The sequence below is a fragment of the Kogia breviceps genome, chromosome 4 (assembly GCF_026419965.1).
Source record: "Kogia breviceps isolate mKogBre1 chromosome 4, mKogBre1 haplotype 1, whole genome shotgun sequence".
NCBI classification, from domain to species: Eukaryota; Metazoa; Chordata; class Mammalia; order Artiodactyla; family Physeteridae; genus Kogia; species Kogia breviceps.
In genome coordinates, this window is record NC_081313.1 from 95,371,574 (window position 1) to 95,392,042 (window position 20,469).

The 20,469-nt window shown below is 46.0% G+C and overlaps 1 protein-coding gene and 1 pseudogene across 4 annotated transcripts in view; both read right to left on the reverse strand.

The window, feature by feature from the left end:
- Nucleotides 1-6,046: 6,046 nt before the first annotated feature.
- Nucleotides 6,047-9,345, reverse strand: LOC131754925 (uncharacterized; annotated as a pseudogene).
- SEMA6A (semaphorin 6A) overlaps nucleotides 7,744-20,469 on the reverse strand; it is a 129,638-nt gene continuing 116,912 nt past the window's right edge. For all 4 annotated transcript variants that reach the window (XM_067031481.1, XM_059061008.2, XM_059061007.2 and 1 more), the window contains one exon: nucleotides 7,744-11,999. In XM_067031481.1, coding sequence (XP_066887582.1) covers nucleotides 10,801-11,999 — 1,199 coding nt within the window. In that variant the 3' untranslated portion in view covers nucleotides 7,744-10,800. The remainder of the gene's footprint in view (nucleotides 12,000-20,469) is intronic.

A 20,469-nucleotide genomic window follows, 5' to 3' on the forward strand; every position in this document is an offset into this window, starting at 1 on the left:
GTTCCTGCCCTTGATGTGTTTACAGTCAAATGGAGAAGCAAATCTTACCAATGGATTGTGGTGCAAATTAGAAACCTTTATGCACAAGCTGCTTTGGGGGACGAGAGAAGGAAAGCCCAGCTCTGCCTAGAAACTCAGAGAAGGGTTGGAGGAGGCAGGTACCTAAACCAGGTGTTGATGTAGCAATTGTGGTGGTTGATTACATTTCATTTTTGTAAATGAAATGTTTTTATGTGCACAGAATGTGGCAGGCTGCTGATATCCTGCAGTATCCATTCCCCCTTCTTTTTTTTAAAGTCCCAGCACACGCCTGAGTTTTAGCAGAGCACAAGAAACTGAAGTTTCCCGGCTTCCGTTGCTGCCTGATGTAGCCCTGTGATTACACTCCTGTCCCTAGGATGTGCTAAAGAGTTCCCTGCAACTACTGGGATTAGCTCTTAAAAATGGCTGGGGATGCTCCACCACTCTCTCCTTTGCTCTTCCTGTTGACTGAGAAAATGGCACAATTAGAAACGCTTCTTGGATCCAAAGAAGGAAGGTACACATTGAAAATTGCAGAGCTGCCCCACCGATGCTGGATTATGTGCTTTGGGGCTGTTACACGAGAGTGAAATAAATTTCTATCTTTCAGCCTCCACGTTCTGCTGTTACTTTTTTTCATAAGTTAAATCTGTACTTCATAGCGTATGGTGTCAGGCAGTGAATTAGGAATTGGGACGCCTGCTTCTTGCCCTCAGCCCTGCCAAGAAAGAGCAGCGTATTATTGAGACACCTCTCATGTCATGATTTCATCTTCTCCAAAAGGAGAGGGGTGTTGAACTAGATTTTTCAGCACCGTGAGATATATGATAATGACTCTCACTGACATTTTTGGTATAATGCTTTATAGTTGTAACAAAGTAGTTTTTCTCTTGAAAGAAATGTCACCAACGCTTGGGATGAGACATCCCAAGGGATGAGCTTGGGACTGAGTGAGTGGTACTTCCACCCGGGCTAACTGGAGCTGAGGTTGGAAACGCTTTGGACCCAGACAGGGCAGCACTGCAGGTGTGCTCAGGGAAAATGGCGGCTGTGAGGGTGTGGGCATAAGGTACAAGTCACCAAAGCAGACAGGCAATCCAAGACCGCCAGGCGTCATGCTGGTGCCACAAGCATTGCCTCAACAGAAAAGGCAGTGAGTGAACCTCCAGTTGTGGTCCTTGCAGTGCTTTCTGGGGCCCGTTCGAGGCCAGAGAGTCCCGCCCAGAGGCACCACTGGGGCCAAGGAGACAGGAAGAGTCCTGGCAGCAGGGAAGGCAGGATTCAGTGATAGGACAGCCTGTTCTCCCCAGCCAGCCAGCTGAGAAAGGAGGAGGAGCGCACAGCACTGTAATGTTTGGAGCCCCCAGGCCTCCGAACAGGCATCATGTGGCTGAGATGGCCGCAGCTGTGAGAAAGAGCCAGAACTCTATCGGGCCAGGCAGGGCTTTTGTTTACCGAGGTCTGGCTAGCTGCTTTTGTTGGCAGATAAGGAGTGTTTAGGGGAGAGAGAAAAAAGAGACATTTTCATTATCAGCAGGATGGGCACTCAAAGTCATTTATTTAATTTGAAGATTTAAAGGACTAGGATCTCATTTTGGATGCCAAGTGGTAGAAGAAAGATACGGCAGGATTTCGGGTTTTGTAAGCACCAGTAAATGTTCACCAAATGTGACTTTTTTTGTGTGTGTGTGGTATGCGGGCCTCTCACTGTTGTGGTCCCTCCCGCTGCGGAGCACAGGCTCCGGACGCGCAGGCTCAGCGGCCATGGCTCACGGGCCCAGCCGCTCTGCAGCATGTGGGATCCTCCCGGACCGGGGCACGAACCCATGTCCCCTGCATCGGCAGGTGGACTCTCAACCACTGCGCCACCAGGGAAGCCCCCTCATATGACTCTTACACGCTTCTGTGAAGTAGACGGGGCTGCCATCATTGTCTACTTTCGCACATGGGGAGAAGGAGATGCCAAGAGTTTGAATGACTGCCCCACAAATGGGGAGGCCAGCTCAGACTAGACCCACAGACTCACAGTGAGTTGCACTTCCTTCTCAGCTGCTTTGCCTTGTGAGAAGTGAGAACTCCAGATTGCCAGATGAGGGCTGACTGTCCCTAGGAGCCTCTAGGGGGCTGGCCTTGGTGGGCCTGGTCTTGGAGCATCTCACCCTCATGACACCACTCCCACTGAGCACTGCTCTGTCCCTGGGCCCAGGTTTGTCTGCTGCCCTGGCCAGGTAATTAGAGAGGATCTTTCTGGGTCACTCTTTCCTGAGGACAAAACAAGTCCTTTGGTTTCTCAATTAGAGAGCTCAACAGATTGAGTGACAAGGAGAAGTTTTTGATCTTGCTGTTACAGTCACCTAATTAAAATTAGAGGCAGATGCTCCAACACCTAGTAATTTTCACCTCACTTACTTTAGCTCCAGTTACAGCCCTTCCCTACTGACTTACACTGTTTAAATTACAAAGTCAGAAGGAAATATGACTACTTACCTGTTTCTCTTCATACATATCAGTCTAACACATTATCTTTTCTCCCCAAGCCAGAAATGTGATTGCAGGCCTTCTCTTCACCCTGAAGACAGAGGGGGATAAATCTTTGGTTCTTAAAATTAAACACCAATAAGAATTCAACTTAGCCAACACCTAATGAGACTTCAACAGACAATTTTGTTTCAGAAAACAAATGTATCCTTTTCCCAGGAATGGAGGAGGCAGGTCTTCAGAACCACTGCATTTGGTATTGTCTTGGAATGCACACTTTGGAATAGAAACCTTCCTTTTCAAAGTTAATCCGTTATTGACTCAGACCCTATAGGTCAGGGAAAGTTAATCATGTCAAAAGTCGTTCAGTTTACCAAGTACATAAGTAAATAGCACCGTGCAGCAGTTGGAATACTGTGTATATTTTATACCAGAGCTATCAAAGTTGGTGCCAGCCAAGCCTTCATCTTTACTAAAAAGCATATTTGTGTACTGAGAAAAGGCTTGTGGACTGGGAACAGGGCTTCAGCTGGCAAACAAATAAACAAACAAGCAGCAACGCTCCAACCAAGCAGAAAGAAAACGGTGGGGTTAAGAAGAAGGGTGATTTTTCCTCTCCCTCTGAGTGAAATCTGTCTGAGGTTACCAGTTGAGCAGGCAAGTGAAAATGCTGGCTTCCTCAGAGTGCTATGGAATAGCCCTGCACAGCGACTGGCTGGGCTGCGCTGCCCCCAGGGCAGGAGGGAGGCCAGCCACCCACTACAGACAAGAGGGCCCTGCCTCTTCTGCACCATGTGCCCTCATACCAAGCAGCATATGAACTCTAGGACGGCCAGTCTGCAGCACTGGCAACATGGAACATGGGCAGTGATGTGGTAGAGGAAGATAGTTACCTAGGTAACTAGGTGGAGGCCATCTCTACCTTCTGTCTCCTATCGGGAGAATCATCATCAGAGATGATGTCAAATTGTTTTGTTGGTACACATAGTGCCAACGTGGCCAATGGGCCTAACATGAGAAGTCAGCAGGGGTATTTCTTACTTACCTCTTCCTCTCATACTTACTTTACCTCATTCTTCTATGAAGGGAAGGGTAGGCAGATTCTTTACCCTTCTAGGTATAGGGCATTTCTTCGACTCTGTTCCCAATTAAGCCTGCTTTCTCTTAAGCTTCTTAAATTTCTCTTGTGCTCTGTGAGGCTCCGGTAAAATGAAGAAGCGCTGAAAGCCAGGCCTTTCGTCTTTTTCTTCCACTGAGGCAGCCCGTGTCACTGCCCCTGAAGTGGGAGGGTGTATCTCAAGAAGGGAGGTCACGGAATTTGGCTTCAGCTCTTTCTTTTCCTGCTTTGTTGACAGTTCCTCATAACACTGCTGGCATCAGGACTTTGCAGACGCAGGAAGGAAGAGATGTATTCTTTAATGATGGAAAAATATTAGAGCACAATACCCTTAAAATAGAATGTGTGTGCCTGCCCTTTATCTTGGGGACTTTATTGTTATTAACTGTCTCTCCTGGGAAATGCTCTTGGGGGGCTTTTCCCCTTTGGCAAAACAGAATAATTGCATAACCTGAGGTGTCCCCGAGAGAGCTGAGGGGATGATGTCAACACACAGGTTTTGGAAACATGACTCCATTTTTATGTCGATCACTGTTCCAATAGATCCCTCCTCTGCAAACTCCAGTTTCTGTAAAATGAGGATAATCATACGTGTGCTGCTGCCCACCCCTCTAGGCTGTTCTGAGGATCTAATAATATAATGGACAAGATTATATCTGCAAACTGTAAAATGCCCCCAATGTAAATTGTCATTGTCATCAGCAAGCAGAAGCCCTGCTCCTCTTGGGTTGGTGCCATTTCACTTTTCATCTTTTATGAAGCAAAAGTTATTGAAATTGGTGCTTATGCACTGACACGGGCCAGGTCTGCAAAATGTTCAGTGTCCACACCTGAGAACTAAGTTTCTTACCCTCTCTCTCAATCACCCACTTTCTCACCACCCTGTAACATGGTCAGGGCAGGTGTCATGAGGAACAGGATAAAACAGAGTGTTTGGCTCACAGACAGAGTTTTCATCATCTTCCTCATCCTAGGAGACCCCTGGGAATCCTGCTGGAGTTTCTTTCGTGTTGGTTGCCTGTTGTGTCCAATGTCACCTTCATCTGTGTTTTTTTTTTAAATGAAAATCATCAATGAGAAAAATGCCCCCAATTTCATGGTTACTTACTTTCCCCTTCATTAGCATCCCCTTATTGGGGACCGTTATTGCAGCTCCATCAGCGGGACCAGTAACTTGCTCTGGGGATGATGTTAGTGATTCTCAAGGGAAAATCTCCTTTTATTTGAAGAGATTAGGAAGATCAGGAAGAATAAAAAACTGCTAGTCACCTCGGTCAGCATCCATGGGCTGCCAGCGACCCGTGTCCAGGCCCCTCTGCAAAGGTCTTGGCTCCCACTCCTGAGACTGTAATTTATGACAGTTCACATTTGACCAGAAAGTACTGAGGTGGAACGCATGTTTTACCAGGAAGAGGGGTGAAAGACCTCCCAAAGGGTCCACCTTCAGCAGACACTGGTTCTGACCCCTGTGACATGTTTGGTATTAGATACCAAGAGGAAAAAGCCTCATGACAGCAGCTGTTTGCACATGTGCGCAGGGATGTGTTTGCAGAGTGGGATGGGGAATTCCCCACCACTCATCCGCCTCTCTTTGATTTGCTCAAATTTCATTTCCATTTGCTAGAGGGACATCTGCACATTTTTTCTGCCCAGTCACATTTAATGCACATCAGTTCAGATATAACACTCTGTTGAGGTCAACTGCCCCCCGCCTCCAGGCATCCCCGGGGGGTTAGAGCTAAGGATCCACAATAGTCTAAATGGAATACTCAAGATCCCCATCTGTCTGGCAGGCCCGATCAATAAATGTGAGCCCTTTCTTCCCAATTCTGTACAAGAGACACATCGCCATGTGGGTTTAAGAGAGGCGTGAGGTGTGGGTTTCTAAGGGTTACTGAGTCCAAGCACCCAGCTGTTGCAGTGCTCAGCCAGGACAAGGAGTAGCTCTTTTTTTTTTTTTTTTTTTTTTTTGTGGTACGCGGGCCTCTCCCGTTGCGGAGCACAGGCTCCCGACGCACAGGCTCAGAGGCCATGGCTCACGGGCCCAGCCGCTCCGCGGCATGTGGGATCCTCCCGGACCCGGGCACGAACCCGTGTCTCCTGCATCGGCAGGCGGATTCTCAACCGCTGCGCCACCAGGGAAGCCCAGGAGTAGCTCTTAATTGTGTTATTTTGTTACTAAAGGGTCTTTGAAATTCCCCTTACCCCTTTCCCTCGAGCAAAATATCCCATGTCTGAAGTGGTGGGTGCCTTTCTGACACTTTTATTTCTACTTGCTGAATGACTTTTTTGGAAAGAGCTTTTGTTCAGGCAGTCAAACCTAGGCACTACGGTTCTGGGCATGTTGTCTGGCTTCTGCCCACTTAGGAGACTGAACAACGAGACCAGTTTGTGTTTGCTTGACATTGCACTTAAGGAAAGCAGGCAGGTCTAAGACATCAGCTCTGGCCCCGTGAAACACCTAGCCTGTTGGCTGTGCTGGGACAGCCACTCCTGAGAGCCAACAGTCTGAAAACGTCTGGCAGAAGCCACCAACCCTGTAACAAGCAAGCAAGCAAACACAACAATTAAAAATCTAGGTTATCTGAGGCACTTCTCAAGCCTGAGCAGGGACATCCCTGGGGCCCCAGCTAAAATACAGGCTGCACCTGTTCAGCCTCTGTCACCTCTTCACCAGACCAGAACAAAGCTGACTTCAGCAAAAGCCACCATCCCAAGTATCAGGTTGCACTGCAGGGATTGTCTAGGCTGTGATCTGAGCTCCAACCGACCCCCTTGCCTTGGCCCAGATGAAGGAATTTGGGGATGTCCAGCTGGGGAAGAGTGAGGTGTGTCTGCAGGCCTTCCTGTGACAAAGGATGGCAGAATGATTTGGAGATGATGTTTGGGAGAAGCGAGTGTCAGGTCCTTTTAGCTAGCGGTACTCTAATGATATGAACGAAGAGGGCATAAAAGACAATAAGTTCGTCCTTCAAAGAGTGTTCTACTGCCAGCTTTGGGATCATGGCAAATCCTTTCACTCAATGGACCACAGCTTTCTCAGTTTTTAAAATGAAAGGGTCAGACAAGCTGTTGGCCATTCTCTCCATTTGACATCTGGGGATAACCAGGCAGGGCAAACCTGTCAGTCACGTAAGGAGAAGGACGCTCCTCTGACCAGCAAAGGAAGGAATGGTCACAGAGCTGATTCAGTTCTGTTTCCTAAAGAATCCGAAATTGGATGTGGGGTTTTCACGCATTGCTGCTACCAACTTGGCATGCCACTTGGTACATTGGCCGGCAGCCAGCAGCCTCTTCCTGGACCATTTCCACATTACTGCCAGGTAGCTTTCTAAGGCACAAACACGTGTGCTTGTGGCTTTACAGACTCCGAATGCACTCCACTGCCTCTCAGCTAAAATCCTAGCACATGGTTCGCAGGCCTCTCCCGATCTGAGCCCAACCCCCTGCCCAGCCCTGCCCCTGTCAGGCTCTCTCACAGACCCTGCTCGAGGTCCACGAAACCTTCTGTGTCCCAGTCACAGCACCTTCGGCACCTCTGTACAAGTTTTCCCTTCTGCCTGCCCTAGCCGTCCAGAGAACTGATTCTGTAAGGACCAGCTCGTACTATCCTGCAAAATAAAAATCAAGTGCTTCATTGCACTATACCTCCGACCGTGTCTTCTGGCTTACAAGAGATAGATGCGAACAAGGAGTAAAATCCTGCACCCTCCACCTGATTAATATGTAAAAAGGCTGAAGTCATATCTGTGCAAGGATCTATTTTTAGTGGACCTTACATACTAAAATCCTAGCCTTGATCTCTTAAACTATCAAGCCTACCATAAATGTTTGATGATGAACAAGCCCATAAAAAGAAAATGCATAAAATGAATTGAGGGAGTCAACGCGTGCTCTGCCTTTTAATTACCAGTGGTTTCTGCTCCAGGCTGGGTGCAGGCAGAGAGAACACATCAATAATTTGGGGAGCAGGGTGTGGGTATTGCAGACAAATGGGTCTAACTACGTTCTGATTTATGCTTTGGAAGCCAAATAGAGATGGAGGAAAGAGGAGCATCCTAGCCAAAAAGGGGCAGGATGAAAAAGGGGGAAATTATGAGATAAATAAAAGCATTCAGGACACAAAAGAGAATGTAGAACAGTCTTGCTTTATTACTTTTAAGTAATAAAGAGCCTTTTCCTTGCCTTTTTGTCTTTTTTTCTCTTCTTTTTTTTCTTTTTTACAACATACATTAAGTCGTGAATCAGATGTTAGGGGGTGTGGAGATGGAAGGAAAATTGGTGACATCACAATATTTTTACAACTTTACAACAAATATAAATCTGAGTTGGTTGCATCTACCAGTGTCTAGCAAGGGTGGAAAGCAAAGGCACACTCAGGTTTATGGACCCTCTCCCCACATGCTGTGGGGAGCAAAAGAAAAAGGGAAAATATTTAAATGCAGAAGACCAGCTCAATACCTGTGGGCATTTTAGGGTTAACACCGCAAGTGATGGGTTGTGGGATACGGGGACTGGGGTGGAAGTTTGACACAGGACTTTGTAACACAGCTGAGGCATTGATGCCCGCACATGGGGACAAGAGAGCAGGTGTTGCACCTCAATACTCCTGGGAGTGAAGGTTGGGGAAGAAGGTAGCAGGGTGATATATACCCATCACCTTCCCAAGTTCCACATTTCTAAAGAAAATAGAAGGAAGAAGACAATATCTCTGTTCGTAGCGAAGTTTTATGGTTTCAGGGTACAGAGTTCACGGGGTGTGAACATTGATTCCACTAACAAAACAAACAAAACAAAAACATAACACACAAAAAAACAAAAACCTATCCCGAAGGACAGCAAAACTGCAAGGGATGTTTGGAATAAAAGGCTGTGCACGTGCCCTTGCTACACACCCAGGTCTCACTCTGTTTAAGGAGGCACCACTTTTCACAGCCAATTCAAAATTATACCCAACTGTCTTTTTTAGAAAGTTTTTTTTTTTAAAAAACAAAACTAACCCCAGAAGATCAAACTGGAAATGAAAAAGAGACAAAGAGACCACTAAATATACTGTTTAGCTGTTTTAAAAAACGGATAACAACCAACAACAATGCTCACAGTTTACAGTATGTTGACAATTCTTTTGTTCCTGATAAGAGTAAACAAAAGTCCCTTGTGTGTGCTTGAGCTAATGAAAACCAAGGGGAAAAACACACGCCCACCCCCCTCCCCCTACAAACAATAACCACAAAAGGATAAAGAAATAAAAAAAAAAAAATTAAAAACCTTTTGCCCCAGTCATCGTTTTTGTAGCATCCATTGTGGTTGGCCTTGTACTTGGAGTTACTCATTAATCACAGCAGGGACCAGCCTGCCTGCATCTATTTCCATGTCATTTCTTTGTGAGCATTGCACCTGTGTGCTGCACACATGGCTTGGAGACTCCACCCAGGTGCCTGCCTAATCTCACTGCTGTGTTCTCCAGGCAGTGGACACAGCAGGAATGAGGACTGGGATGTTAGTCCCTTTTCTGCTGGCTAATGAGGATATCATCATTTTGAAATGATCTGAGAATACAAGGGAAGCAGGGAGCTCTGGAGGAAGAAAGAGGATTTGCCACCCACAACACTGGGGTCCACGCTTGGCAGCATGGCCAAAGGGTGGTTGGAGTTGGCACGACCAGAAGAATGTGTGAATCGGAGGGTGTGGTGTCGCCCAGCTTTCCCAGGCTGCAGGATTGTAACCATCACCACCGCATTCTTCTTCCATCTGCTGGAGGCTAATCTTCCAGAGGGCTGGACTGGGGGTGGGGGGAGGGAGGGTTAAATAAATATCTGCATTTATTTCAAAAGGGGGAAAAGTTGATCATAATGACAGTTTGCAAGTGTACACAACTCAGGGTGTAAGGCACAAATTTACATGTGGAAAACAGGCTATTCACAGATGTAACCCCACGAAAAACCTGTGTGATCAAACCATTAATTGATGCAAGGTAGCAGCCAGCATATTAATTAGTTCACACGGTTGGTGGATTTTGTTTTCTGTCTCACATGCAAAGTGAAATGAGATGGCGTATCACAAGCTGGTGCCTTCACAGAAAGTAGGAACCACTGACAAAGCCATGTTGGCAGCAATGGGACGCGATGTTCCATTCTAAAAGTTCCTCTCCTGGTTGCTTTAGAAGTTAGGATCTGGAAGGACTTTTAAACTAATTACTCTTTTGCATGTTATAAGCCAGGGACCTGACCAGCAAATTAAACTGGTAGATTTAAATAAATATTCCCCTCTTAAGTTTTTCCTTTAGCTAGATATCAGTCCAAACACAAAGCTCAGAATTCCAGCTGCAACTTACTTCCTCAGTGAATTTATTGTAAAAATAAACTCAATTATTCCAGTTAATGGATTTCGCGTTAAATAGTTTAACTGTCAAGGGACTTTCTGAAGAGCTGTTCAGAGGATGGTATGTGGAGAGTCCTTTCCTTAAGGAAAAAAAGTGTTTAAAATAAATAAAGAGTTACTTGCGTTAACGGTCAGGTTATTTCATTAAAAGAGAGAGCAGAAATTTATGATATAGTTGCCCAACATGGCATTCATCTGCTATAACAGAAAGCTGTAACACTGGTGGGCATTTCACAGTATCTGCGCATAGTAAACTTCTGCCCTTGTTAACGTCTGAGTTAGAATTATCAATGAATTCTTGATTTTTCTTTTTAATTTCCTGATTTTTAAAAATGTATCTGTGTTTTGCAGGATGGAACGCTAGCCCAGTTGGGCAGCGCTCGGTGCAGTCATGGACACAGCTGTTCACGGCGCGTGTGTGTGCGTGTGCGTGATGTGCGCGTGCGCGCACGCTTGCGCGCAGGCGCACACGCGGGGCTGGGTGGGTGGGTATGTGCTTTTGGCTCATGTTTGTGATGCTGATTGAAGTCTTTCGTGAGTCCGACCTGTTGCAGGGTGTGGGGGAAGAGTGAAGGAAGAGAATGGAGGTGAGTCCCGCGTCGCGAACCTTCACCGAACAGCTTGGCCCAATTTTCGAGAGCCCCCCTCCCCCCCCCCTCCGCGTCCCAGGGGAGGACCCAGCGTCCTGGGCGCCGCGGCGGCCGTCTTGGTCGGGTGGGTACTCAGCAGCTGAGAAACTTTGCTGAGCTGAGCGGGCGCCTAGCCTTTCCTGCTGGTTCGACACCTGACCCCTCCCCCAGGGATTATGTACACGCATCGTTGGGCTTCATGGAGGTGGAAAGGGGGGCAAAGGAAGGTTTGGGGGGCACGTCCGGCTTTAGCGAGGGCGTGCGCTTCAGCCCCGCCCGGGTCAGTGAGTTGTAGGCGTTGAGGCTGGGTTGCCTCGAAACAGTCACGGCCTGGCCCGAGGGCTGCGAGCTGTGCACCTGGATGGAGTCCACCCTCTGCGGGGCGGGGGGTGGGTTGTCTCCCCGACCAAAGCTCTGGTTTCTGGAGAGGTGGGAGGAATTGGAGGAGTTAGTATTGTTTCTTTTGAGCGTGGCGGCCTGGTGGCTTCTCGTGAGCGAGTTCGTGGGGTAGCTCCTCTTATAATCAAGCCCGTAGGACGAGGAGTGGTGCATCTCCAGCCGCTTGCTCAGGCCGTTCTGAGACAGGGAGGCTCCGGGAGGACCCAGGGAGGCCTCCCGCTGGGGGACTTTTGGGGGCAGGCTGTCCAGGTTCTCCACCAGATTCACCCCATGGTTGGGACTCTTGCTGCTGAGATGTTCCTTGATGGTCTTATATTCCAGGGTGGCCGCCTGGTCCTCCAGCGCCAACTGGGCCACCTCGCTCATTTTGGGCTGGTCCACGTATTCGTGCTGGTAGCCCTGCTGCGTAATGGGCAGCACGACCACGCTGGGGATGTGGCTGGGGGAGGCCCGCAGGGGCAGGTCGGTGGGGATCACGGGGGAGCCCATGGGGGGCATGTCCTTGGTGCAGGCGTTGATGAGGTTCTGGTTCCTTTCCCACTCGCGGCTGCCGCGGTTGGGCTTGCGTTTCTGCTGCAGCGTCGGTGTGGACTCTGGGGTAGGCAGGGCGGCCAGGTCCAGGTGGTGCTGGTCAGCCTTGATGAGCATCTTAGCGGTGTTGCTGGGAGTGGCGAGCTTGCCGTTGTGCATGAGTGGCGTGAGGATGGCCTCCGGCTTGGGGTCTTTGGACTGGGTGTCCCCAAAGAGGCCGCTGAGTTTGGTGACGCTGCTCATGGAGCCGCGGCGCGAGTGGGTGAGCTCCTTCTCCTTGCGCTGCACGGAGGACACGTCTTTGCGACGGTGATCGCAGACGCAGTAGACGATGATGCCCGAGAAGACGGCTCCCATGACAAAAGCCAGAATGACCGCAATGGCCAGGAGGGTGACAGGAACGAGCTGGTCGTGGCCTTTGAGATAACTCTCTCGAATCACTCCTGCAAAATACATCGCATATGGTGTTAAGAAATGAAAGCAGACCATGAGGCTTATTTTTGTTTGGCATGCACCCAGTTAATTAATAACAGTAATAAGTGACAATAGCACCTCTGCAGAACTTGTCTTCAAGATAACGTTTGCCAAACGTTACCTAATTAATCCTCCCCGCCCCACCCGGAAGTATGTAAATAGACTTCAATTGTTGCCCTCTTTGTGTTCTGAAAAAGTGTTTTCCTCCTATTTTCAAGTACAGGCTCTTTCTACTTTGCTTCACTCCGTGGAATATGGAAGTTTTTCCTTTCCAAAATTTATCCTTCTTTTCCTCTCATCTCTCTTCAATCTTCCCGGTCCTAAAACCGCGAGATATTTTGAGTCTGGGGAATAGGCAACAATTTTATGCATGTTAAATGAACAAATTGCACACCACTTCAGGCTTCCTGGGACTTTGCTGATGACTTCCTGTGGGCAACATGGCCTCTATCAGGAGAAAAGCTGGTTAGCATTTCATCCAGCTGGGGGAAGGACAGGGTGTATCATTTATAGTGTAAGAGAATAGCTAAAGCGCACAGATTACAAATGTTTATGCTGATTTTGCATCACCTCTACCAAGGGAAAAAAAAAACCCTTGCACACTCAATTTCAGATAAATATGCTAAATGTTTGAATGAAGCTCTTCCCTTACTTGAGCTGAAAGAATATTTAGAAAAAGAGACCATTTGGGCTCCTGTAGTGAGTTTGAGAAGTGTCAGGTATCATTATTACAGCTAGAGTTTGCTGTCACGGTGAAATTCTTCAGCAGAGCTAATCCCTTCAGTTTAATAAAAATTACGTGGCTGTACCTGTCAATAATATTACACTACATTAACCAAGATGCTGTGTTTCAGAAGTGGCTTTCCCTGTTTCTGCTTAATTAGCCACCAAGCTGAGGAACTCTAATCAAATGCAAACACTGAAGCATTTATTTTTTAATACCAAGTGAGAATACACATCACAATTGTCAGATCTTAAGTGCTTGATGCAGTAGCTAAAAAAATAAAATCTCAAATACCTCAATTCCTGCCTCTGGAGAGTGAAAGAACATGAATACATTAGAGGCTCTGCATGGGCTGAGGAAATGTAAACATTGTTCCTATTATGGAAATGATAGTAAGACAGAAAATGTACCTTCTCTGGTCTCAGGAGACGTATTTTTCATCGACTAAATCAACTCTTTCTGGAATATGTTTAATGTGTTTTACTGGCAGATATCAGTGGCACAGAATTAGAATGAAATGAAATAAAAATCTCTATCCCTTCCCAAACCCACAACACACAGCCCTTACACTTCTGCTGAAATGCTTTGTGTGTCACAGCTGAGACCTTGAAGAAATGCAGCTTTGTCACGGAGTTTTTCTGCTAAAATATTTTGATTGGTGAAGCAGTGGTTTTAAATCTCAGAAACCTTAGCCTGAAGAAGAAAACGTTGAAAACGTTCTTTTTTTCTTTGTGAACTCTCCTCCTCCCCCCAATTGTGACATCACAGTTGGTTGCTGTGGAAATGATTGTCCCGTGACAAAGGACTGTGATTTCAGGTGGGGGGATAAATAGAAGCAGCAAATATCTCTTGAGAAATAAAGAGTCTGTGCTTAAACAAATGCCCTTGGTAGTGAAGGGCAGGGGAGGTAATTCACCCCAGGGAAAAGATAGTAAGACACTGAATAATTTCCATATGTGACACTTGTCAAATATTTCAAGATTTATCTTCATGAACTTTTAAGGGGTAGAAACTGAGAAGCAAAAACGAGCAGGAAATTCAGCTGCAACTCACACCTTATGTGTTGTGTAGCTCCCCAAACAGTGGGGTGTCTTGTATCCAAATATGTTTTAATACCTAGTCACCAAGGAACTGTGCTAATGAGAATTTCCTCCTTAAATCTGCATTTCCTTGTTGTAATGCTAAAATAGCAATTGATTTTCTTTCAATTTTGCTTTGGAGTGGGTTTCTACTGAACATCATTTTTAACCACCTACATGATGGCACAAAAAATGTACACCTGTGAATAAAATGGGTTTAATTTTGCTTACTGACTTGGTGATGTCACCGATGCGGGGTACTACATTTTTTCATAGCAGTGGGCATTTCGTGGGTCCCTTCCAGCCGACTGTATTTATGGGGGCTGAACCTCCCCAGTAGATTCGTACTTGTGATAGGTAGTTATCTACAATTGACTTTGGGATTTTACAATTTAAATTACCATCTCAACTTAAGAGAACCATAGAAAGCACGAGGCTAGAGCAATACATTTGTTTCATTTATTGTTTAAGTGGGAAAACTCCAGAATTTTAAAGTTTATCCATTGCTTCTTTACTTTTAGCTCCCAAATAATTTTCTTTCATGTCCGAAGGTCCTTAACTGTCTTAGACTCATGGACCCCACTCGCTCTTTCACTGGGAAAAACTCTTTCAGTGGATATTTCAGTTCAGGTTTCTGGTTGGTAACAAATCAAGCAGGGTCTGACCTTTGAGAAAAATAGTGTCTCAGATGGCTTTCTCTGGCTCATTTTGTTATGTAAATAGTGTCCTTAAAAACCTTTCTGCATATACATCCCTCTTGCATATAGCTGATTCACTTTGTTATAAAGCAGAAAATAACACACCATTGTAAAGCAACTATACTCCAATAAAGATGTTAAAAAAACCCAACCAACCAAACAAACAGAAAACCTTTCTGCATTTCTTCGGCTTTGAGGTATCTACGGTGAAGCAGGTGGCTTCCCTTATCCACCTGTGCACATTCAGAAACCCCATGTCCAGAGTTAGAAACAGATCAGAGATTAAGTTGAAAGTAAAGTCAAGAAGATAAGACGTTAAAAGTTATTTTGGGAGGACTTCTTTGGTGGTCCAGTGGTAGAGAATCTGCCTTCCAATGCATGGGACGCGGGTTCGATCCCAGGTCGGGTAACTAAGATCCCACATGCTGCTGGGCAACTGGGCCATGCGCCACAACTACTGAGCTCGCGCACCACAACGGAATGCCGCAACTAAGACCCGACGCAGTCAAAAAAAAAAAAAAAAAAAAAAAAAAAAAAAAAAAAATATATATATATATATATATATATTTTTTATTTTAAGTTATTTTTGGAAAATGCCTTCCAAACTTAAAGCTTTCTACTTATATCATGAAAAAGGGCAAATGATTAAATCAACTTTTTGCCAATGGTCACTGCGCAGGATTGAACACACCAGACTTGTCAGTGAGGCAGGGGATAGTGCAACACTAGAGCTCTCCAAAGGCCTGGAGTTTTAAGCTCCCATTTACTGCTGGGTGACCTTTGGGCAAATGACTTAACGTCTCTGGGCCTCAGTTTTTCCCATCTGTAATGTGGGGTTAACACATTTAATGCCTTACTGTGTAGTTACAAGAATCAGTTTAAATAATGCTTAAGAAAGAGCTTAAGTGCTGTAGTTTGCTGGACAAATCTAAAGGTCAGAGGAAGCCACAAAAGAGAAATGGTGGGTTAGTAGTTCACGGAGGGCTTAAGAGTAACAGTCATAGCTTCGCCATTAGAATCCATTTGCTATAGGTCTCCCACGGGAGGGATGGACCTGTTTTTTCCAGCTCCAAACCTTCGGCTGTCCAAATGTTGCCAAAGGTCGATGAGGCAACATCAGGGAACATGTACCTCTGTTTCAGGACTGCCTATAGGTCCTGAGTCTTGAAATAAGTAAAACAACAACAGTGGGATATGTTGAGCAAAACACAGTGATTATAGAGTCCTAGTGGAGGAGTAATAATCCTGCAGTCAGCTCCTTGAGGGCAGGGACCATACCCCGCCCCTGGTACGCGGGCCTCTCACTGTTGTGGCCTCTCCCGTTGCGGAGCACAGGCTCCGGACGCGCAGGCTCAGCGGCCATGGCTCACGGGCCCAGCTGCTCCGCGGTATGTGGGATCTTCCCGGACCAGGGCACGAACCCGTGTCCCCTGCATCGGCAGGTGGACTCTCAACGACTGCGCCACCAGGGAAGCCCAGGGACCATATTTTATATGCATTTATAATCCTAACCATCCCCAGGGCTCTTAGGTCAGACCCTTAATAAGTGATTATTAAAGAAATGGGTTTGCAGTACATTGTAGAGACATTTTTTTAAATGGACTTCTAAATTTGGTGGGTCATATTTGGAGTGACTATGTATAACCTTGCTTCTGAAATCACAGAAACATATCTCTTATCATACAACAGAATATAATCATACTAACATCCATTAGGCAAAAGAATCTATAACGGTGTTCAGTATGTATTCAAAATAATAATAGGATAAACTGTTTTTTAAAAATGAAAAGACATTTGTTCTGGGATAATTCCACAAGAGAGGGTGAGGGTAAATGGGTTATTTGTAACAACTGAGTGCTCTAGTAGAATTGACTAATTCAAAACAAATGCATCGGGGCTTCCCTGGTGGCGCAGTGGTTGAGAGTCCGCTTGCCGTTGCAGGGGACACGGGTTCGTGCCCTGGTCCGGGAAGATCCCACATGCCGCAGAGCAGCTGGGCCCGTGAGCCATGGCCGCTGAGCCTGCGCGTCCGGAGCCTGTGCTCCGCAATGGGAGAGGCCACAACAGTGAGAGGCCCGTGTACCGCAAAAAAACAAACAAAACAAAACAAAACAAAAAAATGCATCTTTACAAAGGGCACACAGGGCTGGAGCTGGAGAAGCATCATTGCTTCAGGTGCTGCAATGAAACCCTGGGGAAGTGGAGGGCCTTTGTAGGGTGGTATACTCCCTCCCCAGGTTCCCCCACTGTAGAGGGGGGAAGTTGGCTCCACCCTGGGCTGTTGAAATGCCTTCCTCCACCAACCCCTGGGCCTTCTGCTCTCACCAATTGAAAATGGGGCATTAGTAATGAAAACAGTATCTGAAAAACCCTTTGCATTGATTAATTAACCGCCAGCTATTTCTCACCAGTCATGAGGTGCTAAATGGTTATTCTTTCCACCTTCCTATTGCAAGAAGCAAGACACACAATGGCTTAGAGATTTCTCTGAAATCGTGCCTTAAATTGGCAGAACCGAGAAAGAATAGAATCTCCACTTTTTTTTTTTTTTTTCTGAGGTGAGAGAGTTTTCAGATGCTGCTAGAAGGAGGTCTCAGAGGGGCAGTTTGAAGCTCTTTAGAAGCTGAAGCAATGAAAAGATTAGGAAGAACAACCACGCCCTCCAGGCCCTACAATATGTAATTCAAAATAAGAACAATTATAAACCGCAAAATAAGAGGAAACCCAACACAGTTCTGATTTTTCCTATGATGACTATGTCAATGCACTCTGAAATTTCACACATCAAATTCTTTATTTAAATAATGGTTTTTGGTAGCTCGCGGGTACTCTGCTGTTGTCTCTAGTCTGCACAGGGAGCCCAGCGCCAGGCTCTGGGACAACATACCTCAGAAAAGACGCTCTCCTAACTCACGGCTCGATGGTGATGTTCTTGGTGCCTTGACTGTCACTCTCCTGGACTAATAAGGTTTTGGTTGCAAGCATCTTGCAGCAAACATTTACTAAGCACAGATGAAAGTACTGTGCTGGGTTTTGGGGAGACAAAGGTGAAGGAGGCACAAACCCTGTGATCCAGTCGGGGAGAAGGTAGGTGCGCACACATCAACTACATCCAAAGTGTGGAAGCGTCATGAGATGCGTTGCTTCTACCTAATATGGATGGGCAAAGGCTTTATGTAGGAGGTGACATTTGAGCCAAGTCTTAAGGGTGCATAGGATGTCAGCTCAAGTGGAGACAGCAACAAGAACCAAGGCATGGAGGGGAGGAAAGTGAAGGCTGTGTTCAGTAATGGCCAGTGGTTCAGCTTCCTTCTAGTCTCCTAGCTGTAGGCACCAGCCTCTCTGCTGCATTCGCACTTGCTTCTGGGCTTTCACACAGGCTGTCCCCCTCTGCCTGGAATATCCCTACTTACCTCCCATCCCACTGACGTCCTCCTTGAGGTCTTAGCTTGCATGAGGAAGCCTTCTCCAACTCCCTCAAGCCAGGTTAGCTCTCCCTTCTATAAGTGTCCCCAGAGCTCTCCACTTCTCGATCCTAAAATCATCACGCTAATGAGACCTGCTCTCTGTTTTATTTTTACACCTAAACTGCTCCAGACAGCTCCACAAAGGAGAGATTTCCTGCTGAGTCCCCGGGCATAAAGGTGCTCAGTAAATAGCTGTTAAATAAATAGTAAATGAATGCACGAATGAATGAGACTTGCAGGGGAAAAATAGGAGTGAGTGCTAAACATTTGAAGCAGGCTGTGAAAAGCCATGAAAGTCTGAAAAAGATACTTAGAAGACATGTCAGTTTTGGAAGGAAAGTTATTGGTTCATTTACCTGTCATTTCAACGGTCTTCTTGCTTGAGAAAGCTGACCATCGAGTCAGAGCAGGGTTCAGCTTACTGTTTCACATTGAATCCATTATTGAAAAAAATACAGGCTTCAAAGAGTCAGTACCTTTGCATCAAAAGCACAGCCAGTCTACTTGAATTTATTATTACTGTTATTAAAATTAAGACTCTGTCTTCAACTGTACTTATCCCCTGCATCATACAGACATACCTGGGAGATTTTATCTGTCCTATGAAAAAATGAAGCCAAACAGACAAAGAAAAATACATGAAATCTATTGCACCTATTAAAGTCCCAAGGAAGAGCCCTACCCATCCCCACCCCAGTTACCTTGCTGAGTACGTGAGGCCTTAGGCAGCCTGTACCTTGAAATGGTTAAGTGCACACTTTCCTCTCTTACCCCTCCCTGTTCACTGGACTGCCTGTTTCAGAGCTGCTGTGATATGATGGATGTGTCTGTCTCCATAGTGAAGTGATTAATAGGCATCTGTGTAAAGCGGACCTGGTGACCACAAAGACAACAAAGCCCCTCTGTGTCCTTTAGAGAAATACGCAAAGGCAAAAACGAGGATGGACATTTCCTCCATCATCGAGCCAGAGCGGGGGTCCTGTTGGGTCTGAGAGCTAAGAAAGATGGCAAAATACCAAGAAAAGCCCTGGAGTGGGATGCCCTAAAAATAGACTCTTGATTCTGCTTTGTAGTAAGACAAGCCTGTAATTCCCTTGAAGTCCTCATAACAACTTGGGTGGATGGAATCTAACAACCCAATCTTTCTTGTTTGAAAATCTTATTGCAACAAAATGCCAGCCTCACAGTTCTGCACGGCAGTATGAATGAATGAACGAGTCACGGGCCAAGCATCACCCTGCTAACCACAGAGGGCCGGCTGTAATCCCTAATAAAGAGAGAAAAAAACAAATAGGGGGAAAACCCTAACTGGAGACAATTTATCCTCAAAGCCACACCCCAGCCCACAGAGATGACCACAGGGAAAGTGCGGTGGGAGCTCTCTGTGGTTATCTCGGCAGGAAGCAGCCTTCTCCTTGTCTTAACTGCATAATGCGAACCAGATGGCTTAGAAATAAACGGAACTGCCAGCAGCCCGTGGAAATGGACTCAGAGTTTATAACTCAAACTTTCCTTTTTCTTTTACTTTCAGTTTTTTTTTTTTTTTTTCTCCTGGCAGGCTGAAGATTAAGTGCCGGGAGGGGTGATGGTCTTCAAGATGTATCAAGTTAATGACTGACCATGCCAAAGTAGAGGCAGCTTCCTGGCTGTTTAATATCCTCGGTTCAGAAGCTATTTTAAAACTCACAAATTGAAATAATAACTGACTGTGGTTGTCTGCAGATGAATCCACTTCCAGTTCTATCACCTTTGAAATGGATACATTTTTATGTGTTGTTGGGATGCCATCACAAGAGGGAAGGGGAAAAAGGAGCATAAAACTTCATTTTCCCCTCTGTGGCAGTGCGAGTTCTGGGTTCCCTGTTCCTCCTCCGCTCCACTGTTTTAGACTCGTAGACTCTGCACTGCCAGGGGCAGTGCTACACCCAGAGTGGCGGTTGAGGTCTAGACCGGGGGTCATGATGAGATCATTTTTAAAAAGCCATGCTCTGGAATGTTGATCTGTGGTTCCATGTGTTAGGACTGTCACTGTCTTTGTAAAGGTAATGACTATTTCAGATGGGCAAAGTTTTAAGCAGAATTTGCATGGTTTATCTTCCTTCCTTTTGAGGTTTTCTTTCTCATAAGGCTAGAAACCCAACATCTAAATAGTTTTTGAAACCAGACAAAGCATTTCTGTTTTCCAGCTTCCTGGTCCCATCTTCCTTTGCTCTCTTAAGAGGCATCAAAGCTACAATAGGGAAATGGATCTCCTTATAAAATTGTGAAATTCAGATGATTCTTTGGATTATTTGCAGTGCTTGGATTTTTTTTTCTTTGCCAAATGAAGATAAAACAAATATGAGGAAATAGGTTTGTTTGAATACTCCTAAAACTTAAACTTGCTGGAAATATAGTTCTTGGGATCTGGGTTATAGATGGGGCAGGGTATTATTGGTTAAGAACATAAATCTTGAGGTCATAAAGACCTG